Source organism: Falco peregrinus, chromosome Z (genome assembly GCF_023634155.1).
Source record: "Falco peregrinus isolate bFalPer1 chromosome Z, bFalPer1.pri, whole genome shotgun sequence".
Lineage (NCBI taxonomy): Eukaryota > Metazoa > Chordata > Aves > Falconiformes > Falconidae > Falco > Falco peregrinus.
In genome coordinates this window covers 47,583,742-47,609,744 of record NC_073739.1, presented here as the reverse complement: position 1 = coordinate 47,609,744, position 26,003 = coordinate 47,583,742, and the positions used below count along the sequence as shown (strand labels likewise).

Genomic DNA, 26,003 nt, shown 5'->3' with positions numbered 1-26,003 from the left:
CCTAATCTTTTCTTGAACATGTCACTTTTGGATATACTGCCCTTCATCTGATTTCTTTCAGGCAAGTTCTCCATGATTTTAATGGAGTTATTTTTGAGATTATTAGGTCTAGAACTTCTAATACATTGGTATTTTAAACACAAGCCTCTAGTATTTTCCACCATTATGACTACAGTATTTCCAAGAAAAGGACCTTGTCAACTGGAAGCATGGTATAAAAGGGAGCTTTTATATTTGCATAGAAATTGTTTGATAGCCAAGTCTCCAAGGTTTCTCTTTGAGCTCAAGTATGCAAATTCAATAGAATTAAACAAAACACCCTGAAGATGACAGGAAATCACGGTACTTGAGACAGGTTTAAAAATTGGTTTCCTCTTCCTTTACCTTGATCCTGGGCAGAATTTTTTAAAGCATACTTAACTTGTGGGTTAGGCTGCCATTTTTTAAACTCAGTTATTACTTAGTATGCTTTTTTCAAATAGATTTGTCTATTTCAATTCATGGCATGTGCTGTCTCTGTGGGACTCTATGGAAAAACTGTACAGTCATTTATCTTTGTTATTTTCTGCAGAATTTGGAAGGAGTAATCATATTAGCTCAGCACATTTTAAAATAATAATAGTTCTAAAACACCCTGCATGAGCTGTTAACTGGAATAATATGCGCTAAAGATAAACCAGGCATTTTCTTCATGGATCCCAGTCTCTCAGCAAACTGAGTAAGAAACTGTGGCTCTTGCATCCATTTCATAAGTATAGTTAAAAAGAAGAGTGATAATTCAGTTTAATTATACTCTAATCAAAGTTATTATTCAGTACCACCTTTGATTTTCCTAATTTAACAAGCCAAGCATAATTAATTTTTCAGATGCTTTTAAAAAATCTTGACCTTTCCCTTTGCTGTTCTGTTTTAAAAAGTTAATATTCAGTTGTGTGTGCATATGCACAATAGATGAAACATACCAATCTTGAATCTTTGTGTAGATCTGAAAGGTCTTGCCAAATTTTCCTGTACCAATGTTACTTTAATTTACCTCACAGATGCTATACTACATATAATACTGTTGTTGTTCAGTTTAATACTTCTAAAAAAAGGAAGGACAAGATCTGTATACAATGTAATAAGCATTTTTGCCTGCCTATCATTATTTGCACAATCATTGTGATTACCTGGGGAAATCTGTGTTTGGTAGGTATCTAGCTGGACAATGATCTGATTTTAGGAATATTTTGGCACAGAGATAATTTGTCTTTTCTTCCCCCATTTGTCTCATTAAAAAAAATACCTTTGTCTGAACATGAAAATGCATGATTTATTAAAAAGAACACGAACAGGTTCATCTTAAAGTAATTTTTGGTCTGGAAACTAAGTCTGTCAAGGAAGGTCGTAACTGAGATACACATTTACAATCTTTCAATCTATATTACATTTTAAATAATGAAAATTGGAGATTAACCTTAAAAATGGTATATTTCTTATCAGTATGATTTTATGTAAGTTTTGGAAAGCACTTTTATTTCCTTAGTAGAAATGAAAAAGCTTTTGTAGTCAGAGCTAGATAAAATTTCCAAATACATGGAAATATTTAGATCCATTCAACTCTACATGGGCAACTTTGGGTAGAACAAAACATCAATAAAACGAAATAGAAGCTAAATTGCAAAAATAATCATTTGACTTGCATCTTCCACTATTTCTCAAAAAAAATATACCAAACTCTTTGTCTGCATTGTTATCAGAAAAAAGGCCACCTCAGAATTTTAAATTTAAATGCCACATTTCCACTATATACTGGTACTTACTAAAAATATAGAACAATGTGCTGGTAAAATGAAATTCATCTGGGTTCTGTAGGGTATGTTCTCATATTACAGCTATAATAATAATGGAACAATAACACTTATAGGCAAGATCTGTGCTTTTGGCAAATTATTCCGCATTCTTGATTTATACCGGATTTATCCCCAGTTTTGAGATTTCAATGAGGAAATGGCTGACTTCTTCTGGTACAGAAATTTGGCCTGAACATTTCATGATTGTCTTACATATGTGAAGTATGACATTTAAACTAGCACATACATATGTTTAAACGTAAAACTTATTTTGTTCAAGTTCCCTGTTCCCCTGCATCCTGTAGTTCCATTAGGGTCCCTTTCTTCACTTTGTTTTTTTTCTTCTCTGTGGTCACTGTCAAAGAGTAGTAAACTCTAGCTGGGTGATGGGAAGCACTGATATTCCGTCCTACATGGGGAGCGATAATGCATGTGAAGCAATAATGGAGGTTCATTTGGCCTTCTACTTACTTGTTATACTGTTCTAGAAACACTTCAACAACTATTTTAATAACTACTAAATACAGCCAAGCTCTCTGGGCAGAATCTGTTGGTGTCCCTGAATGTGTTTTAACTGTGAATCCCCTGAATTTTTTTGCAGGGTAAAGTTAAGTACATGCTTGAGTATTTTATTATGATAGGCTTCATGTACTACATAAGCTACAACAAACAAAAGTGTAAATCTGCAGCCCTACACCGAATGGTCATCACATGAACAAGTGAAAGGAAGGCAGTGGTCTGCGGCTTGCATGGTTAGTAAAGCACTGACAGAACTGAGTTTGAGAGACAGGTCTTCTAACATCACATGGCATAGGAAGCACACAGTTCCTGTCATCAGTTTAGTATTTCAGTAATTCCTCTTTATAACTTACCTGCTAGGTAGTTGAGCATGTATTATTATCCACATTGGGGCAAGGAAAACAGGGGTGAGAGTAAGAAATTTATGCAGCTTTATCAAGGAAACCAAAATAAGCCAGGGATGCAGCTGTGATTAGATGTGAATTCACATTTCCTAGGCTTGTGCTGCTAGGCAATGCTTATGGTGATACTGGGTATCAATTTTATGATGTACTTATTTATAACTTACAGTCAAGTATGCTGTAAATCACCCAAAACTGCACTGTGCATACAGCCTGTCAGCTTGACCAGGTGCTCTTGTAGCTTTGCCTATTACTCCTCTGAACCCATTGTCCCCATTTCTTGTTATGAATGCTTTTTATGGTATACCTTAAATTAATATAGTCTCTTAGTGGCAGACACTGTCTTTTAACATAGCACAAATCTTCTAAGCTGAATGTTAGCTATGGTTTACTAAAATCAGTCTTGGCATACCTGGATAAAACACTCATTGACTTCAGTAATAGCTGCACTTTCCAATCTTGCTGCAGTGTTACCACATTCCAGTAACTATGTTCCAGTTCTGCTTTGGTCCAACAGTTTCAGTCTCTTATAAAAAATGCTTTGTATTAATCCCCTCTTTTCTGATCCTAGAGCCACCCACCACTGAACTAGCTAGTCTTCTGCTGCATTCAAAATAATGCTCAAACCTTTGAATGCAAAGCTTTCAAGTCCTTTCCACCAGCCCTATATAGTGGAAAGAGGTGTGAGTGCTGGAAGACGAGGAATTCCCTGATCTATTTAACAGGCAGGAGAGTAAAAGGAAGAACTTAAAACCATCCTCTGACATCAAAAATTCCTCTAACTACTCATTTCCTTCTGTGGCCTTATTTGTTTGACAGTAACTTATTAAAGAAAATTGTAAAGGTCTTAGATTTTTCATATAGGGGCATTTGGGATTTTGTGTGTCGTATTATTGAAGATCTCTGGGCTATATCACAGAGAAAATATAATAGCACAGACTAGTAGAGAAATGTATATGAAGTTATAAACAGGGTGTAAGTTTTCTGAGACCAGACAGCAACACTAAAAGAAACACAGGTGTAGACTTTTTTTAGCCCCCAACTCCCTATCAAAATCATCAAACTTCCATTAAGAAATCAAGCAAAATAAAGCAAGGGAAGAAACGAAGAAAGAAGACAAAACAATCAAGACTTTTGTTTTAAATTCCATTGCAATTTTGCAATTCAGATTTGATGACTTGGCATTGCTGTGCAAAGTAGCATTTTTCAGTCTCTTTTTTTTTTCTTGCAAAATTACGTCATTACCTCAGAACAGTTTTAAAGGACACTGAGGATGATGTATTCCAATTGAAAATGAACAGAACTGATATTTCAGGAAGGACTGATTGTAAGGTCACTGTAGAAGGAAAATGTGGTTTTAGTTTTATGCAAAAGAAACTCTCCTTCTTTCCTTCAAGATCTTTTCCTGTTCCCCATGCTGTGCACTTGCACACACTGGGCATGTGTGGCCTTACACATTCACACAAGAGGAGATCAAGGAGATGCAGTTTGATGCCAACCTACCATTCTGATGCCGTTCTCAAAGGCCTGACGTGCTAGAGAAGCAGGTCCATCCACAGTCTTACCATCGTCATCAGGCCCCCAGCTGGCACTGTAGATGTGGATGTGCTGGGGATTAAGGCTTAGAGACTTTGCTTCTACCATGTCAGTCACGTCTCCGTCCAGCATCCGTACACCTTCAAAATGAAAGATAAATGAACAGGACCAACCAATTCAAAATACTTCTCCCTCGTACCTGGGAAAATTTTTGTGTAGGACGTTGGACTGAATGATCATAAGGATTTCTACTGTTGTAAAAAAAAATGCAACAGAAACCTGTTTGGGTATGTGTTTTCCCAATGGAAAAAAGTCTTTAGATGAAAAAAATACAAAAAGGAGGGAATATTTGGCCTTCAAGTTTTAGAAATTATCTACAAGTCCTTTATCCACTATACAGCCTTTGAACATAAACTTTACACTAAAGAAAACTTTTAAAAAAGACTTGATATGTTTGTATGACTCCCTTGAAGATAACATGTTTTTCTTTCTTTTTTAATACTGCAGTGAAACTGCAGCACCTACTATGAGTCATTCCCAATCCTAAGTACGTCAACAGATGTAATGAAAGGTTCTCTGCTGACAGGTAAACATGGGATCATTCTTTCACTGCATGAGGCTGCAAAGAGGTAACTGGGGATAAGGCTTGTGTGTACAGACCAACTACTATACACAGCAGCAAGACGATTACAGGAAGTTAGAAACAAATATCCTATATGTAACATTATTCAACCTGAAACTACAATATCGTGAACATCCTCCTCTGTGCAGAAGCAGCTTTTGTATGGTATAATCTGAAATTCTTGTGTTTAAAGAATCCATTCATGCGGGCTTGGACAAGTCAATGTGCTAGCCCTTTTAAAGTGAACAGCATCATGATGTTTTAAGATCACTAGACTGAGTAATTTAAATGTGGAAAACAAGAAAATGTTAAAGTCGTTCTTTTGACTACTATAAGACTTTAGCTGAAGTTAATTCTCACTCAGAAAACCACTAATGCCAGTTTTAACCTGAGCAAGAAAAAGGAACTATAAACAGCTAGTGTGACATTTGATCAGGGACGTTAAATACTAAATAATAATTAGCATTGTATAGTATGATAGTACAGATTAATGATTATTTCAACAATTAACAAGGTTGACACTCTTTCTCCTTTAAAAGGCCACTGTTATTTATAAACCAAATTTACATATTTTAAATTACAGACACATTTAATTTTGCTCATGAGCTCTGACTGAAGTTACTTGGGTATTTACCAAGACTGTAACTTCCAATTAACAGAAGGTATGGGGGGTGCTTTGTTGATAGAGGGTCTTATTGTTTTCCTTACTCTAATTGACTCAGAAATGAAAAGTGATCATATTTCTAAGTTCACACAAAAGCTGCCCGTGTTTTGTGAGATAATAAACTTTTACAAACAGTGATCTCACTATGAACTTTACTTTATTAAAAAAGTCATTAAAGAAACTGGGATTCTCAGGTTTTATTTTTCTTCCTCAGTGTAATCTCAGAAAATTAATGATGGGTGGAAATTGTGTTCTCAGTTTCTTTCAAACACATTAAAATATATTTAGTTCTAAATAAAGACAATAAAAAGTACACTGCTTTTGAAAGAAGGAAAATAAAGCTTTCCTTTATGTCTCTGTTACTGTGTAGCATGCCTAAATAATACTACATGCACTCTGTGAACAATAACTCCAAATTCTGCCACAGGCACCTGAAGTAATTCACATCAGGTTGGTTGGGTTTTTTTTGCTCATGGTGAAATGGTCAAATCTAAAGGAATACAGACAAGGCTGTGACTTGGGTGTTGCTCTCTCTGGTCAACAATTGACAGACATGCCTCAAGGGTGACTTGGAACAACAGAGGTCTCATTGGCTATTTAAAATAAAAATAATTCCTTTCTCTCTCTTCTTTTTCTCTTTCCCTCCATTCGCCCTCCCCCTCCACCCCACCCCAAATGTCTGGATTAGTTAATTCTACCGATCACAAAATCTCCAAACTGCATTTGGAATGTGGTGATAGCAAAACAAAAGCTGTCCAGAAGGCAATTAACAGATTGCATTTGCAGTGTTCTACCTAAGACTTCAGAGCTCTTTAGACTTTTTCAAATATTTGCAGTAATTGCCAAAACCTAAGTGGCATTTTAGTCAGAACAAACTTTTGATGAACCACAGGAAACACGCAAACTGAGCTCAACAAGTTTTCTTTTAAAATGTTTGTTTTTAATCAGCATCTGATTTAAACTTAAAGAAACAGCTGAACTAATTCCTTGTCAGCTGAAGACAATGTACATCTGTTGTGCCATAATTCAGTGTAACTGTTTTCCCGTCAGGACTTGAGCCCAGCCAAGTAACTAAGCACCCAAATCCCCACAGATGCTTTGCAACTTCCACAATCAGTCTGCAACAATAACAACACACTAACCATCCCTTCCTATAAAAAGTCTCACAAGCTCTGTAGGTGGTAATTTGCCATGTGTGATTACTGCAGAATCACATTAAAAAAAAAATACTTGGTGCACTGGTTTGTCTTTTAGTGAAAGGGCCTGTAGCTAGCTTAGCTAAGCACAAATCGCAGGCATAGTGCATATTTTTTTTATAAGAAACGTGTCACAACCTGTAAAAGAACTAAAGGTACACACTGCAATTTTACTCGAATTGTCTTATCTGCAGATTACATCCCCATTTACACCATTGTAGGAGAAGGCTCAGACTTACTAAGGATCTTCTGACCTATTTGTGGTCAGAGGTTTTTCAATATGTGGAAATGAGACAAGGAGTACAAACACATTTAGGAAAAAAGTGACCATTACTGGTGGATATCTTGTTAACAGCTTTCCATCACAAAGATCATTAATCGGATTTGTTCAGCTGCCAGTATTTGATGGATTATCAATGGAAAGGATTTCGTTTCCCTTTTGCTTTATCTCTTCACTATCCCTTACGTGTCCAGAGATGCTTTTCGGTTTGAAGTAAAGAATACTTATCTTGGTGAAGCAAATTCAACATCACTGTCAGCAGGTGCTCCTCAATGTAAGGAGAATGTAATTGCTTTACCTTGACTCTAGTTTCTTCTCCAAGAAGGCCCCTGAAGGGTCTTTAAATCCCCGGGAAAAAAGTGAGCTAAACACTAGTTCAGCATAATATGATTCAACATTTTTACACTCTATCTGGCCTGCAGAGAGAAAACAAAACCACTGCCTATTTACATGTGTAGCTTATGGCTTCTCTGAGGGAAGGGAGGGAGGCACACCAAACAGAGGTAGCAGCAGCAAAACTCTTGAATATATGCATATAGTGGGAAAGGAAGTTTAAACTCCCTTCCCAATACCCTGGAATTCGCTCTTGCCTCTGATTTTCTGCAGATTATCTGCTGAGACTCCTGAAGTCTTATTTTCAACTGCTGATGCTTTTAAAAGGTGGTACATTACCTCAAGTGAGGCTTACACACTTGTTACCCAGTTTCCAGCTTTCTTTGAATAACAGTGTTAACGATGGCTCTACAAAATCATGGTGATAAATGGAGTGGACAGAATTTTTATTTCACTTAGACCACTGAAAATTCTTGAAGGCTGTCATATTCTTGATACTATATAAATAAATAAATACACAAACAAATGGATAAAGAAATAAATAAAATAAATAAATAAAAAATTAAATAAATAGGCACATATATCCAGTCTTTACTGTTCACACTAACTGCATCATACCATCTGATTAGTTTTTGCACCATATTTAGAAAAGGCTGTGACTCAGTTAATATGCCTGGAGGATTTATAAACTATCATTATTGCACATTCCTAATGCTTAATAAATAATAACCTATTCAGAAGCAATTGTTACTAATGGAGAAATTTTCAATGACATGCCCAAGCTGTTGCAGGTTGTGTGACTATCCAACCCACAAACGAGACTTCTCCAGAAGCCATCTTTTATCTCTGTCGGTGCACTAACTCTCCTCTGACTCTGGTTTGACAATGCAATAAATCTGATTTCATAGCTGCTGGTACACGACCAAATGCCACGTCAATATGAGACAACTTGCTCATCTGCCACAAACTCACTCTCTTCGTCAGTTCAGATTTTCTAAACCACTTTGACAGGGTAACTTTGTGCAGGCAGACTCTGCACCTGAAGGGAAATTGTATTTCTGCATCACTCTAACTTTATGCTGGATCAGGTATTGTCTGTCCTCTTGAAGCCAGCAGGAAAACAGAAAGCTGACATTAAGATGATGTTGTGTGCTTTGGCTAATCTGAAATGCAGCTGTGCTCACATTTGATTTGGATCAAACTTGTACTGATCCAGTAGAGAACAGATACAGTACTATTAATTGTGGAAACATGGCCTCAACTCTGCCTGCTCACATTTTTAAACTGTCCTCTGGTGGATATATAGGTAAACATGTTTCTGTTTTCACAGATGGACTCTATTTTGTGAAAGAAAATCAACAATTAATGAGTTTGAGCTATAGGTCTTTCTACTGAAAGCCAATATACCAATCCCATTATTTCATCAAAAGTTCAGTGTAAAACTTCACTTAAAGAATTGAAATCTGACACAGGCAGGCTACAGCCTAGAAGACACACAGATGACATTTTGGTAATTACCTCCAGAAATTAAGCCAATGGTCCTAATTAAGCAGATGTTGACTAAGAATTCACAGAAACCATTCTCTTGGCTGAATGAAAAAAATATGATTAAATCTCATAATTCAGGCAATAATCTGATCAGCGGGACCAAAAGAAAATTCTCTTCAACCACAGCCAAACAACACAAAAATACATTGTTTTGACAGTTTTGTGTGGGATCAATATGCAAGGCAATATTCCTGATGTGTACATTTACTTTTGGTTTGTCAAAGTTCTTCACTCAGGGCTCTGAATCTGTGAGAAAACCCAAATGTCCTAATTCTGGGGTTTGTGTTTTCATCAAAGGTCTCCCTTTCGCTTTTTCTGTGTGTACTGAAGAGGCAGCGTTCCAGGGGGCACTGGAGAAGTGTCACTAGAGACAAACTCCTTCAGTACTGGTATTTAACGACCACTCTACAACTGAGATTTACTTGCTAACACAGCTAGGTTTGTTATACATACAAATCTCCTTCTCTCGTTGAGAAAGGTCTGAATGTACCATTTAGTACAAATGGCTCTTTGGTTACTGTTTTTTTGGTGGTGGGAGATTGTTTCACATACCTCCAATCTTGGCATTAAAGGCGATTCCTACTGTGCAGTGTGAGTTGTTTGCCGTGGCTGCCACTTCTCCAGCACAACGGGTTCCATGCCTGTAGTCAGACAAACATTTTTTCCGAGTAAACACAGACTGTTGGGATTAAAGGCTTTGATTTTGCTCATCCTCAGGTGCTAAAAGCACAACTATCCACAATGTCTTGCACTGATCAATACCTCATAGTGATTCATACTCATGTTGCAATATTCCTCTCAGCCCATTTTAACACCATTACCACAGTCATATTAATCTCGTCATGGTAGGCTTTCTAGCCACTGGAAATATGCGCAGTTTGTAACAAAGGCATACAACGGTGATACATAATCTCCAGTAACAGAAAGAAGTTTTGAATACCAGTTCTTGATTTTGAACCAAATCTCAGAGTATAGAAAGAACTTTTGTCCTGCATTCTCCCACAACCACCCATGTGGCTGGCATGTAGACCTCCACACAACCTTCAGCAGGCACTGCGTGTACCACACTTTTCCACAAGGAAGATGAGATTGTGCCAATGCCCACCGTGCTGTTTAGAGGCAAGTCTGAGACTGGCTATGTGCCAGGTATGCTCAAAACTTCCATGTAGGCATATCTGGTTATGTCTTGGGCCCAACCTGCAAGCCTGCAGCCTTCCTGGGAACAGAAAAAACAGCTGAAGTTCCCTCCACATCAGAGGTATACACTGTGCCTGTAAATAGAGTTGGGCTGCAAGGGTATTATCTTAAGAAGTTGCTGAAGGAAAGCACAAAACCTTCACCGGTTGCCCATCCCCTTCCCCACTGTGCAAAGCCATGGTAGGATGCCTTGCCTAGCCCTGACCCATGCTCTCTACAAGGTGACAATGGTCATCCATACAGCCACCACGGTAGGAAAGCTGTCCCTGCTTTTTGCAGTCTTTGCCTGCAATATGGGTTTTTCAGGGTGTTTTCTACCAGTGACTTTTGCCTTTAGCCTTGTGCAGTTAAGCAGCTGCTTGCAGAAATTTAACACAAACAGGAGCAGACATGGAACTTTAGAGATCTGCTACAGACAGGAGACACAGAGTTTCAGAGCAGACAGGAAAAGAGATTGGGACTTGATGAGACCAAGACAGAAAGATAAGGCTTGGGTAGCCACAAAGAAAGAAGTTTAAAAAGTCAAAGCAAAAAATAGATAACAACATAGCAAGCACTTCAGAGGAGGCTAAGTGGGGTTAGTTGTGTACACAGGCAATCCTGCTGGTGGCAACTTACAGGCTGCTTACGCAGACATCTGGAAAACATGGGTTTTTTTGAATTAATGTTGACACCCATATTACAGACAAGAATCACCATTGCTTTCTCTTGGTACAGCTCATTTTGGCTAGAGTGACTCCTTATTTCCTTATTATTAATGCAACTTTTTTCCCTTAACCTTTTAAGACACACAGATAAGAAACACTAAGATAACTTGTTTGGAATGAATTAATGTAAAACAAGAACACCAACAAATAGGACTAGGGAAAAAAAGAGAGGAAAAAAGCCCCCCCAAAAGTAGCATAAGGGATCAATGCTAACCTGTTAGAATTTCAAAGGAGATAATAAAGTTTATCAGATAAGTAATATATAAATATATATATATATAAAAAAGCTATGAAAAAGTGTACTCTTTATTCACAAAGTGACAAGTTGCATGCTGATAAATCCTAAAGTTGGAACAAGGTTTCACAACTATATGTATATAAATTTATTTCCTAATAATCTGTTCACAATTCATCATTTGGTTGCCAAACTTCTCCAGATAATTTTTCAAGACTGAATTTTAAGTTTATTTTTCATATGAAGCTTGATTTTCTTCATTTGAAGAAAGCCTATTTAACTCTAATTGATAAACCAATGCCTTATCCTGTTACATAATTATTTCGAAAAACCTGAAGTAAATAATTCAGGAATGGCAGATGAAAACAAGTTTTAAAAAGATCCTTCTTCATCTTTATTTTCAAATAGGGTTCTAGCTCTGTGTTTGTTTAAAGTAATGTTTTTTTTAAAGTGTATTAAAATTTATAGGAAAACACCAGTCTTAAGAATTACTTACAAGGCACATGATACCCAAACTTCCCATTTTCTCATTATGATTCTGTTAGGTGCTACATAGAAGTTTAGAGGCATTATCACTCAAACATCAAAGCATGGATGACTATACTCTAGAAATGTAGAAGTACCCCCATACATCACCTCAGTGTATGTAGAATCACAGACATACAGAATGGTTTGGACTGGAAAGGACCTTAAACATCATGTAGTTCCAACCCCACTGCCATGGGCAGGGACACCTTCCACTAGGCCAGGTTGCTCAAAGCCCCATCCAACCTGGCATTGAACACTGCAGGGATGGGGCAGCCACAGCTTCTCTGGGCAGCCTGTTCCAGTGTCTCACCACCCTCACAGTAAAGCATTTCTTCCTCATATGTAAACTATCCTCTTTTAGTTTAAAGCCATTACCCCTTATCCTGTCACCACATGTCCTTTCAAAATGTTCCTCTCCAGCTTTCCTCTAGGCTCCCTTTAGGTACTGGAAGGTTGCTATGAGGTCTGCCTGGAGCCTTCTCTTCTCCAGGCTGAACAACCCCAGCTCTCTGAGCCTGATAAAATAAATCACTTCCTGCCTGGTGAAGGGCATGTGGCCAAGCCACAGCTTCCTAGAGGGAGACTGCATTGGCAAGAACCCCACCCCCCCCCCCACCCCAGGTACCAAGTTTGGGAAGGAGTGATGGAAGGAATATAAACCACATCTAGAGGAGGAAGGCTGCCTGAAGAAGCGTGGAAGAAACGGTTCAGGTTTCTCCATGGCTCCCAGCAGAGTTTGCGGATATTTGCTACTTTGTTAACTGCATCCACCAAGCGCTGTTAAAAGGGTTAGATTTCCACTGGATCACCAAAGACACTCCAGTCACCACAGGGCCATGTAATGTTTGTAGAGGGGAAACAGAAAGGATGTGTGGTGGTTAGGGGGATCACAGTGTGACACAGTAACAGGATTAAAAGTAGCCTAAATTCCCACTGAAGTGGAAGTAGGTGCTGTGGTAGAAGTATCTTCTGCAAGAAGCAGTCGAGGTTTTTTAAAGGACTGGTGTGGAAGTACCATAACACACATTTATTGAATTAAAGCACAGTAAGAATTTTCAGGTAGATTTCTCATAGAAAAAAGCATAACCCAGAAATAATTAGGTCTATGGACAGTTTTACAACATGCAAGTTAAATCAACTTTGCAGAGTATTTCACTAGTTTTCACATATTGGAAAATCCTTTTCCTTTATCATATTTTAAGTCCAGTAATGGTATAACTTTATTTTGTAAGCAGATTTTTATCTTAGACCCTTGCTTCTCTGCCAAGATTATTGGTAATTGCATCCTATATTTATAATGGAAATGACAAAATCAAAAGATGTTTCATTCATTTCAAGGTCATACGTATAAAATTGCACCTTTTACAGTCAGTTTTCCACTGTGTGAATTAATCATATACGCAACTCAATTTGGTTTAATATGTTATCTTTTATGGGTCCTCTAAGTAATATTTCAGTTATGCTGTGAAAGAGAAGACTTTCTAAAAAATCTGCATATAAAAAGTTATGTTCTTGCCACACTGCTTTTAATTTTCCCTGTCCTAGATTTTTGCTTGAGGTTTACAGTTTGGAACAGACTCTGAATTGTGCAGTTAAAATTAGAAAAGCCTTGTCATTAATCGTTACACTAATTTCTTAACTAACCTGATAAACAAATATGATGAAACTGATGCCTGAAATTGATTAAGTCTGCTTTAAAGCTATGAAAAATTTTACTGATCATGAGATCCTGGAAATTTCAAACTACAAACAGCTTATGGAGAAGTTTTAACCAGTAACAAAAGGTGAAACAAGAGGCACTTTCCAGTTCGCATTTTTTGTGAATGTATGTATATCAAAACACAACGATCTCCTGCCTTTGTGGGATGCCTGCATCACGTACAACTTGTTTAAAACGTTAATGCAGTCCTAGAAGAAAGCCATGACTGCCCTTCTACAAAGGTCTTTATCTTGATAAACTTTAAGGGCTGATGCATCATTTCACTGGATCCTTTGCCAGCTTATGTTGAAGGGAAGTAAGTTCCCAGGCTATTAAATGGCACTTTGAATAGACACTCAGCTAAAAGGTTTTGCACTTCTCCTTTGTGTTAATGTCAGGGTGATAGAGCGCCACAGAATAGAAAAATGAAAAAAAGCTTGGTTATGAGATATTCTGCTCATCTCCAAATGTGTCTCCTACCTGGAGTCTAAAAGGAAAAAAAAGAGGAACACAAAGAAAACTTTCTTGTTGTTTGTCTCATAAGGAGAGACATGACAAATTGATATTCAAAGACAGATTTAGGCTCAAGAGGCCATCAGGTAAAAGAAGTAAGATGTCACAGGCATTATCTTAGAAAAAAAAAAAGTTGACTTAGATGTTTATAAAGCTGACCAGTACTTTCCACCGTAAAACCGTCTCTTATGATTCTGCCTAGCTTTAACCGCTTTAGCTAATTTTTCCATTCCCAGCAAGTATGTACAGCTCTTTCAGAAACGTATTTATTTTCATTTTTGTATATGAGTGAGACAGAACACAAAGAACAAAGAAATATGCAGGCAATTAAGATTGATTTTCTTCTCTTTTTATAAGAAGGAAATTTGTCAGTCTGTCATTATCAGTATGTCAGTAAGTCAGTAAGGTGTCAAAGACCTACTCAGGAAAACCTTAATAAAGATAAATTTTTTGCCTTATGATGTCCTTACTATTATATGGAGAACTTGAAATAAATTCTATAGAAAGGTGTATATTCATTTTTTCTTCTGCTGCATGCATGTATACCTGTATCACCTGGATGCTAAATGTACAGTCTTTCTGTGGTTCTCTAAGCATAAGATAGGAGAAATTTAAGAGTTATGCTCTAATCTGTTACACAAAGTAACTTTTTTCAGTAACAGATTTTTTCTGAGACAGAAATGGCTCAGCATTTCAGCCAACAATGGAAAGAGAAAAGGCGCATGTTCTGTGATTAATAGTCACTCCCTATCCCACCAACATAACTGAAACATAAGACATTTACCTTTCAATAATCACTTCTAATTTGCCTTTCAGAAAAGGAAGAAGGTATAAGGCACCAGGAACATCTTTAACATAAAAGTTAATTAAACTCGCTTCTGAATGTTTAGAGTAAGGAAATACTCAAGAGTTAGTGAAGACAGCTGCTGGTAACTTGAAAAGCCCCTGCCATGTCAATTGGCTCTGCATTGCAGAGCCTCTGTCTCTCACAGCTATTTTTTGAATTCCACAAACACGCTGACCATGCATTTCTTTGCTGTATTTTACTCTTCTGGAGTTCATCAAGTATTTCAGAACACAAAAAGCTCAGGGGACCGGAGGATCTAAGGCCCTCCAGTTTTTCATGACACTAACATTATAGTCCAGCCCACTTCAACCTGTCACCAATGAATCTTTTCAGCACGGGAACTTGAGGAGAAAAGAGTTTTGGGGTATTTCAATGCAGGCCCATCACAAACATCTGCGGGCACACCACTAATTTACTGAGGTTTTCTAAGAGATACTCAGCACAGGAATTAGTCTGTAAAGTAATGAAGAAAACAGTGGGGGGTTGGGTGGGGTTCTTTTGGTTTCTTTGTTTGTTTTGGTGGGTTTTTTTAATGCAGGGAACTGTCTACAAAAAAGAAGAAAACTTGATATCCTTCGCAAATTCTATGCTGCACATATTGTAAGAGTGAATATTAAACAATTGCAAAAAGGTTAGAATAGACAGTCTAACAGTTTACATAAGGTTATGTACATTTTAATAGGCTGTGCTTGAACAGCCTGTTTTTGATAACCAGCAACTTCCTTTCTCAACATAATTATGCAACAAACTTACTCCCTATGCATAAAGACAATGCATTAATATTAAGAAAAATATTAAGAAAAAAAATTATGTAGTCTTTATTATAAACTAGAGTAGAATCCCAGGGACAGAATGTGAACTAAACTATGTAGTTGGTGGACATTGAAAATTATAGGACTAAAGGAACTTTAAATGTCAAAATAATTTTCAAACCTCTGTGGGAGGAGGAAGAACAGAACTTTAGGTAGCCACTGTTATTTATAGGAAAATAACTGATCTAGCATTTATTTCTTGCAAAACTCTTTACCTGATTTTTCAAATGTTTTCCAAGATCTCTTTTACATTAAGATATTTGTAAACAGGAAAATGTGATAAACTGAGACACCACAATATCATAACTGCTGGAGAAAATATGTATTTTAACAGCAATCATCAGAAATGCATTTTATTGCATCCCAGAGTAATGTCTTCTGTAGTGCAGAAGAAATAATGTTTTAGACCTGTTCATATATAAATGGACTCTAATAATCTGGAGGATGACAAATACTTTCCAAACCGGCACTATGCTGGGATGTTGTTCTAGGAACATCTGAAAAAAGAGATATAAAGGAACTGTCAGAAGTTAAAACATGGTCAAGGAAAACCTCAGTCTTTAGGCCTTTAAAACACAAACTGCTACAGCTGAAAAATAATAAGAATAAAGCTATTTCACAAAAGACAGATATTTGGATACTAACAGTGGAGAAAGACATGACAGAATTAATGGGGAAACCAAGTTACACAAATCTTTAATGTGAGATATCAGGAAAAATGCCAAAGACTTGGGTGTTACATCACAGACAGGATCCTGTTTCTGAGCAACATGGTGTTGTAATGTGGTTACAGCACAGGACTGGAAGCTGTCTTGAGTCAAGGTCCCCAAGGCTAATGACTGTTTGCATGATTATGGGAAGTTACTTAAGGAGTAACTTGAAAATATCTCATCAATTTCTCACAAATAAAATCAAAGGTGTCAGCACTGAAAGAAACACAGAGAACACTTCACATCTCAGACATGTACATCTTAAAACTTGACAGCATGGCTAACAGCAATGTTGCCCTGCCCATCTCTCTATATTTGTTAGCTGTTAGCAGTAAGCAGCTAATTTGTCACAAGTGTGAAGTTCTGATATGAGCTCAGCAAAGGACTGTGCTTCAACAGTATTAGTTACCATTTTACAGGTTTGTTTTTGTGAGTGGGCAAATGAATCTGAATGTAGAAAACAAATACACTTTTTTTCTGTATTTTCTACCAGAGGCAAAAAAAAGAATGAATAGGACTGATGGAGCTAATGAAATATGGCATAGAATAAGTAGCAAACAAAAACAACAAATAATATATTTAGCCAAATATATCATTTTATGTATTAAAAATAAAAATAATTATTTACCAATACCTTAATATGTTTTAATCCAAGGTAAAATTTTAATTCAGCCTTTCTTCTGAAGGGAAAAAGGCATTGGTGAGAAGAAATAAAATAGTTCAAAAGCCAGCAAGCAAGGCAGGAAGTCCAATTCTTGTCATTCATTAAAGCAAAGCACAAGTGAAAACAGTACAGTTTAGTTCCTGTGCACTGGAATTAAACCTGTTCAGCAGCAACATCAAGGCCAGTATTGCCTCAGAAAGCATATTGCTACTTGGATAAACTTACTCAAAAGGACTATTTCATTTGCTTTTGAAACTGAAGAATATGAGGATGCTTAGACTGCAATGCTCCTCTGCCACATAAGCAAAAAGATTATTTTTTAACCTAATTTGAGCTGGTTGAGAGGGTGTAGAAGGAATGAAAAGTCATAGAACAAGGAGGATGTGCTGCAAGCTGTTCTGGCAATCTTTTTATGTATATGAGAGTGGTTGATGCCTGTTTGAGTGCAGCCAATAATAGAGTAGCACAAACGTTTTGGGAAGAAATGAATATCTGCCTATACTTTTCTCATTCTTAATCTGTGAGACTAGATGGTCTATTGGTTCATTCGTGACATAAAGAAAAAAGGACAAATTAAAGCTCAATTTCAAATATTTTTGGAACATGGCTAACAAAATGGTAAGGGGAACTACTGCATTATAAAAGTTAATGTGGGCAGGAGATGGATAAAATCAGACATGTATTTTTATACAAGAAAAATTCTTGTAATCACCTTGTAAAAATGGTTAAATCAGTTAATATTTTTACACTTGGAATTACTGCTTCCAATACACAAATTAAACTCTCTCCCCAGTCTGCAACAGTCTCAGCAAACAGAACACAATTCTAGAATTTAGATCCTGCAGCGTGCCAATAACCTTACTTACTTGACTTTTAACAACAGTAAAGTAACACTGCACTCTTACAAAAATAAACTAATCTTAGAAACCTCACAAGGCAGTCACTAGAAATACCAAACAGAACAAGCTGCATTCCCAGTACCACCTCCTTCTCAACTGGGACACCATCCCTCTCATATATATTAACATTGCCGGAAGATGACAACAGTAAAGGAACCTGCTTGGGGTCATTCAGTGTTTCAGGTATCTCAGGCTGAAATCCACTTTGTCTCCACAAAGTAGAAACACCTTCTTTTTTTGAGGAGAAGAAAGAATAAACGTGGGTCTGTGGTTGCCTCTCTGTGGCTTTCTGTGCGAGGCTGACCACAGCTGCCATGTGCCTTTGGTCACCCGTTGAGAAGCAGTTGATGTCCCCAGCAGTTCCTCCAGACACGTCTCATTTTTCAGTTCAATATCAGCATATAGATAACGCAAGCAATATATCCAACCACATAGTGGAAAAAAATGTCTTTATGGCAAAAATGCTGACATCCAGCCCCTGTTTCAGTGCTCACTGTTTACCACCAAATTACCTGCTTTAGCATCACTTTTCTGCTGAGCAAATGGATTTTTTGAACCTTCTGCATGTGAACACAAGCACACTTATTACTTATGATATAGTCCACAACTATGGAGGACTGTTTCTCCCTTGCTTCAGTTGTTGTGGTTATAAACAGCTGTCATATCATATGGGAATTAATGAAAAATGTTTGAAGCACTAAACATTGGGCATGTTATGCTTTCATATCATTGTGACTCTAATCCCAAAGACAGAGCAATCAGATGCTGGACACAGTGAAAAGCACAAGGGAAAACATGGGACATAGAGCTTTGACAATTCCTTTGTCTATACCAACCTGTGTCTCAGAGGAGCAACTACGAGTTGCTGGGCACCCATAGTTGGGGACAGTAATAGCTGGAGAGCCAAAAAACTGTCTATGGAAATAAAGCAAATCCTGAATGTGGAAACTGCAGATGAAATGGTGTCCCTGACAGCTCATATTCCCAGGCCACAATGCACTGTCCTCTAAAGTATGAATAATGTTATATTCATGTTAAAATCTGCAAAATGATGCTGCCCTATGACAACGAAATGCTGTCTGGATACTTGCAGGTCCCAGCTTACTAGAAGGCAACCCCAGCAGGTGCCTCAGAGGCACCCTCTCTTTTTCTTTAACTCAGTTGTGACACAAAGGCCATCTTGTAATTTTCATAGTCAATGCACTACATGGATTTCTAACTGAAAATACAAAATCTCCAAAGCAATCAAACAAACACCCAAACCTGAAAATGCCCATACATCTTTATAAAAGGAAATGGGGAAAAAAATGTAAAGTCAACAGGAAACCTCACAAAATCACTAGATGTTTCTAGGTGTTGTCAGCAGGTGTGTTGCTTCATCAGCAACTGCTTTACTTACAAATTGCACTGATTCAACTGGAAAGACATAAAAGTAAATGTATTTAAAAGTGGGTTTTTTTGCAGACAGATTCTTATACCATTCTAAAAATGTTTTATATCACCTTAATTTACCCTTGTTAATTACAAAAGTAAAATATTTCCACCTGATGTAAGTATATTTAAGGTGAGACTTGGAAAAAAAGTCCTTACACTAATCCTTCTTATGCAACTATATGGATAATGAGCATAGCTTAATGGTTTTGGAGTCTAAAATGAATCCTAATTTGGGAACCTCGGATTGCAACAAAAATTACTGTCACACCCAATATTACTTTACACCAATCAGAAACTCTTGGTATGCTTTAAGAATGCTTCCTCTTAACTTAAGCTGTAGGTTTATTTATGAATTTTCACTAATGAACTGTTATGAATGTTTCTGAATATATGGCTATTTAAAGTTGTTGATATATTATAATTTAAATATTTTAAAAGCTTTAGAGTAAGTACTGGAATACTGACATGCATCTACTTTTCCTACAAAAATCCACCCGTATTTATCTAAGATATTAGCCTTAGAAAACACAGGCTGGGACACAATGCGTAAAGCTTGCTAGATATTTGCTGCTGAAAATTCTAAATGTACAACCACAGTGGTATCCTTGTACTTAAGAAAGCTCACTGTGGACTGGCTATACCATGTTATCTACACAATAAGCATAAATAAGAGCTTTGGATAAGATAGACACAGGTGAAGTAGTCTGTCATCTGCTTTTTGAGCAAAGGAGAAAAGTGATTAACTAAACCCTGCAAAATTGTTTTCCCACCTGCTTGCATTTCAACCCCTTTTCCTATAATGTCTAAGTCTTCAAAGTCATACTGTCGGGTGTCAGAATATACACTATTTTCATTCTACAGAAAAGGTACCAAGAGGTTAAATTGCAAATCTGAAACTAGAAGGAACACCTCTACTAGAATAGCTACAGCTTAATAATGGTAACTTTCAGAATAAATATGTAAATTCTACATATTTTCTTTGCTCTGTAAGCAAATCATCATATTGCAGCTGTAAACAATGCCAGGAATAAAGCTTCTGTCTGCAATTTCTCAGCACCTCTGCATAAGCTAGCAAGCTGCGTTTAAGGTAGTGAGAGGGAAGAGTATTTTGTTCCATGTTACTGCTGGCTCATGGTAGAGGTCTGCCCTGTGAGTCAGAAGACTTTACACTGCAACCTAATTGCCCATGAAGAAACCAACTGATGGAATATATTTGGTTAATTTTTTCATCTATTTGATCTTATAGCTGGCAAACTGACTTCTAAGATTTTCAGGGGAACTTCACCTCCTCTGGTGGTAAGTTTCCTATGTATTTGAAGCGTCCTATATATCTGACATGCAGATACTACAAATGCCTCTGAGAAGCATATCTGCTGTTGCTACATGCAATACCTGAAATGACATGAGTTAACGGAAGGGAAGAAGATATTTTTCTACTTTCCTTCAATTGTTTTCTACCTGCATTGCCCCACACTTCATCCACTCACTTCAGTGGCTACAGATGTCAAGTTACGTGTTGCTTTACAGGGACTAAGGGATCAGCACAGCAACTGTGGGAGCAGCAGTTCTGAAAGAGGTCCACATTTGGATACTTCTCTGGAGCATAAGTCCCTTATACTAGAACATGCCTACATATGCAGAAAGAAACTTATCACAGACCTTGTGGTCAACTTCATCATGAAATTTGGCTTGCAGAGATAATGCTTCAGATATCTGGTAGCATGAGAAACCCTTCCAAAGCTACTAGAATTACTCCTGGGAACTAGTGCATAATTAAAAGGTTGGGGTATTGATCCTGGCAGGCAGCTAACCTCCCAACCAGTCACTCCCTCCCTCCTTCCCATTGGGATGGATGAGAGAACTGGAAGAGCAAATGTGAGAAAAACTTGATAGTTGAGATCAAAGCTTTTCAATAAATAAAGGAAATGAAAAAAAGACAACCAAGTGACACACAGACAATTACTCATCACTTCCAAATCTGCAGAGAAACGCCCAGCCACTCTCCAAGCATTTCTGTTTCTAACAGTGGATGACTGCTGTGACAACATTGCAAAGAAATGAATATTTTTTAACTCTCCATTTAATTCTCCACCATATTCCAGATCAGACATACTTCCTGACTATTTTGAATTCCAAGTGCAATTTCAATTGCACTGTGCAAGATATGTACTGTGCTTAATCCTAAATTTCATTTGATGCTGTTCTGCATTAAACAGACATCCCATTTCTCTTCAGAGCTCCATTTCAAAGACGAATGAGGAAATTGTTGAAATAAGTTCAAGTTCTACTCTTATCTGTAAGTTCAACTTTTACTTTTATCTGTGTTGATAATTGTTTTTAAATGAAACTAGCGTCGTTGATTCAGCAGCAGCAAGGTTTGCTCCTAATTGGAAAAGGGGTTTCAGCATAAGTCTAAATCTCACACACTCACTACGCGGCAGAGTAAGTTAGTAGCTGTTCATGTGATGTTTATGGAGCGTTAAGAAGAGTAGTGCAGGGACGTAAGTCTGGGCTGAAAGGAGAAGTAGCACATACCTTCCACTGTGCTCTCTTTGGCACTCTTTGAGGCCAACAGCCTCACCAATCAACTTGTTGGAGAAGTAAACAGGCCACAGGCTTTACCTCAGTTTGCTAAAATCACAGATTTGATAATTGCTTTGGGACTCTATAGCAATACAAATAATTTTCAAAGCAGGTTAATCTTTTGTAGCATAGACCCTATCAGTGCAATTGACAGCTATGATAGATACCCACTGCTTTACTTCTGCATCTTAATTTATCTACTTTGGTTGCTATCGTTCAGGAAAAAAAGGTAACACGTCTCCAAGAGAGCAATCTGACTTCACTTAGTGTCAAACATAGTGTATCTTTAAGTTACAAAATCACAGTAAAGCAAGGCTAGAAAAAATAAGTCTGCCTACAGCAACAAACCTGTACAGATGCATATTTTTTCATTTGTATGAAAATGCAACTTCTGAGAGTTTTATCCTGAAATGTCTTCTAAAAACACCTACTATATGCCATTAGTTGCTTATAGCATAACTTTGCAGAGTTCAATCATTAACAGCATGTTATTTAACAGCATGTTATTTAGAAAAAGGCTTCAGTTAAAAAGCTTTTACACTAGATTCATGATTGCTTTATCAAACTTTTAATTAGAGGTCTGCTTTTGATGGCACAAGAATTAAAGGGGGAACAACAGTATACTTTGTGCATGTACATGGTGGCTGAGAAGTCTTAATGATCCACATTTTGCACTGCATCTGACTGAGTACTATGAAATCAGCTGGCAAGACCAAGTACCACACACACAGCGTGGATCCACTCTTTACCTTTCTCTAATACCTTCAGAAGTCTGAAAAGGGGACAACACATAGAAATGTATTTGAGCTCCCAAATTCGTCTTGGCTGTAGATATGTAAGTATAAATGTATGCAACTTGAAAGTGGTCTACCATTTTACTGAATCAAAACTTGCCTACTGTAGTTGTAGACTCCCCTCCTAAGTTCAAAACCTCAAAATATAGATGCATACTTAGAGGAAATAACAACTCTGGGAAAAAGCCCATATGAAAAAATCTTTCATTCCTAAACTCTCCATAAAAGAAGGATTCAGAAAAGTGAATGCCACAACTACCACAACTATCAAAGCTTATATCCCTCCTACTGTTGACTTTGAATTGGAAGAGAAGATCTGATTCATTGTTATCAATTATTTACATAGAAGAACTAGAAGTGTTTGCAGAATGGTTCAGAATTACATTTTATTTGTGAGCTCACTGTCTGGTATTTCAGTAATCAGAAACAAGAAAAAGCATTGTGGTTAAATGTTTTGAGACCATCAGAATCTTGCATGTCATAAAATGAAAGCACTGCTCCTCAAACACCAGTTAGATGATGAGACTGCTCAGTGATCTATACCAGGGTAGTGAAAACAGACTGTTTTGTTCATCTTTGAGCAACTAGAATTCTGGCTGAACTTTGTTTTGTTTTATGTCTCTGTTTGACTTCTCTCACTTTCAATGAGTCAAGGAAATGTCTTTCCTTTGGCTCCCAAAAAACTAAGTCATACCATTTGTGGACTTCAGAGAGAATTATGTAATGCCATGTGATAACATAATGAGCAGCCTCGATGAGTTTACCAAAAAGATAATTTTTGGCAGTTTGACAAAACTTTCCTTAGGATATTTTCCACTATTGAAGCTGGAACCTGAATCAAAAAGTTACTGAATCCAATGTAGTCCAATGAATTTGTCATTGTCTTGTCAATATGAAATGCTCTCACAAGGGACTTCACCATAGAGACCAGTGATAAGGGTGCTTGTCGTGGGTGAGTGAATTGGCTTGAGACAGACTGCCTTTCCTCTAGCTCAGCTCGCTGTCCTCAGCTACTAGAAGTTCTGGGCCCCCACTTGCTGTCAAAAAACTTCAAATGAACACACACTTCATTCTGAAGCAGGAAAACATGAGAATTTCAAAATATCAACACTTAACATTTTCTGTTCTAATGCAGGCATTATCTCTTCCCTTAGGTTAAAAACCTGTTTTAGATTAAAAGAAAAACATTACCAAAGGCACTATGTGGTGAGGATTCATGCTCCATATTTCTACAAGGAGAGAAAGCTTTCCTCTAAAAATATTTACACACATACTTCGTCCTTCAGTCCTTCCCTGAGAGAAAAAATGGATGTGTGATGATTACCACTGAGGTGCGGCCACCTGAAGCACAGGCATGTTCTTTGGGAAACAGCACACAGGGACTCTTAAGTAACAGTTAAAAAAGAAACTGAAGAACAATATGCTCCAAATGAATCTGTAAAATTACCCTACTTCAGCATGGTGCAATTCTGCAAGCTGCAATGTTTATCTCCCTTATTTTTACAATTTTACACTAGGGCCTTTAACTACAGCAACTGGAAAGCAACACAGATCCAATACCTCATGATCTCCATGCTACATCATGCCCCTAGGCACTTGGTTGGGTCACTAGATCGTAATTAATTTGGAGGCTAGCTGATGAATCACTAACAGCACTCCTTGTAAAACGTGGCAGTCTCCCTGTAAGCTGACAAAATGAGTAGAGAACCAAAACACAATAAACCAGGACTGCAATCTCTGATTGCACCTTCTATACCAACAACTTCTGACTCATTGGTTCAGACCCTGGTTTTCATAAATGAACACTTCACCAGTTTAGAAAAAACAATCCAAAATCTACAGTTTCCTAACAATCCTAACCAAACTCCATTATACTTGTGGTGACACTGAGACACGCTAAGCACCTGACATTCAGTCATTGGTACCTTGAATTAACAATACCACGTTCAGTGTAAGCATTTGATCTATTGAGCTAAAAAACATATACATAGTAAGTTAATTCTCTACTCTAAATTACCTTCCTGTTACAAAGATTTATTCGCTATCAGACATGCTTTGCCAGCATTGAATAGGCTATTTTATATAATAGCATTGAATAGGCTATTATATATAATAGGTAGATTACACCATTGCTGAATCCTTTGGATTTAAGCCTCTGGAGGCTGGAGAAAGTCAAGATGAAAGGTCAGAGTACAGGAAAAGAGCAGACACAATGGAGATTCCCTCTGACAAAAAGCCTTTTCCTGAGAGCTGATACCTTGCTCCAACTTACCTCCAGCCTCATTACACAGCTTAATCACTGGCTTTGCCAGGTCCTCCCTGCAGGTGTGAGCCTTGGGATCTTCAGTTCTGTCCTGTTTGAAAGCCTTGAGCACACACAAGCTAAAAAAGCAGTGACTAGACTGAAAAATTGCCAAGGTGTTTTTTCGTTGCTGTGAGTACCCATCTGCCAGCGGAATATTTTTTTTTTTTCACAGAAAACAAAGCACAAGGGAGCACAGCAGCGCTTCTCGGTACAACTTGTCTTCCCTTCAGTTTTGTCTGCAGCACACAATACAGCCAGTTTCAAAGCAATAACAAGAGTTGCAAACCAGCAATCAAAATGCATAAACTGCATAGACAGACACCCCCAATTGTCAGTACTCCTTTCCATCACACTGCTGCAGTGGAAACCTTTTTGAGATGATCTTTCAAGCCAGCCATGAGAGACCTCAGGCTCCCTGCGTCTGACTGTGCTCAGTTCTTCAGATAACTGCTCTGAATGGTGTCACAGCAGTCGATGAAGCTTTTTAATTGCACTTTATTGACCATCCAGGAGGCCACAGAAGCTGATCTGCCTGTCAGATATCTAGTATCCATTCTGATTAAATGACTGAAGACATATTATAGGTCTTTGACATACACAGACAGTACAAACTAACAGCTTGTCACTCTTCAAAGAAAACTAAGCCTGTGACATTTTATTGAGCATCAACATTAATGAGACTGACAAAGGAAAGTAATAACAAATTGGAATGGATATCACAGAAAAACAATATCAATATGTTGGACCCAGAAAGACTGAAACTCATTAACTCATTAACTTTTTTCTGTTGTAAGAAAAGATGTAAAGCTATCCAGATACTGCAAATTGAGATAAGTAGCTTGTATTTCTTATGATTTTTGAAAAGCAAAAATGGTTTTCTCCCAAAATCTTACACTCATTATAAAATAATGTAGAAGATTATTAAAACAAGTTGTTTATGTAGTGGGATGCATTACTAAAAAATGTTGAAGAGGCATCCAAAGAGTGACTCAGTTTCTCCGAAACAGAATCAACAGCTTACTTTTACTTTTTCTTACATATGTTTACTAAGAACTGCATTAACAACAACTGGCATTATTTAAAGGAGTTTTTTTAAAAAGTCTCTGCTTTACAAAAGTACCTGTCAGCAGAATAAGAACTAAACT

The 26,003-nt window shown here is 37.4% G+C and overlaps 1 protein-coding gene across 2 annotated transcripts in view; it reads right to left on the bottom strand.

Annotated features, from left to right (window-relative positions):
- Positions 1 to 26,003, bottom strand: part of PCSK5 (proprotein convertase subtilisin/kexin type 5) — a 247,559-nt gene that overhangs the window by 140,605 nt on the left and 80,951 nt on the right. For both annotated transcript variants that reach the window (XM_027793522.2, XM_055791267.1), the window contains exons 6-7: positions 9,484 to 9,572; positions 4,256 to 4,428 (exon numbers count right to left, since the gene is read on the bottom strand). In XM_027793522.2, coding sequence (XP_027649323.1) covers positions 4,256 to 4,428; positions 9,484 to 9,572 — 262 coding nt within the window. The remainder of the gene's footprint in view (positions 1 to 4,255; positions 4,429 to 9,483; positions 9,573 to 26,003) is intronic.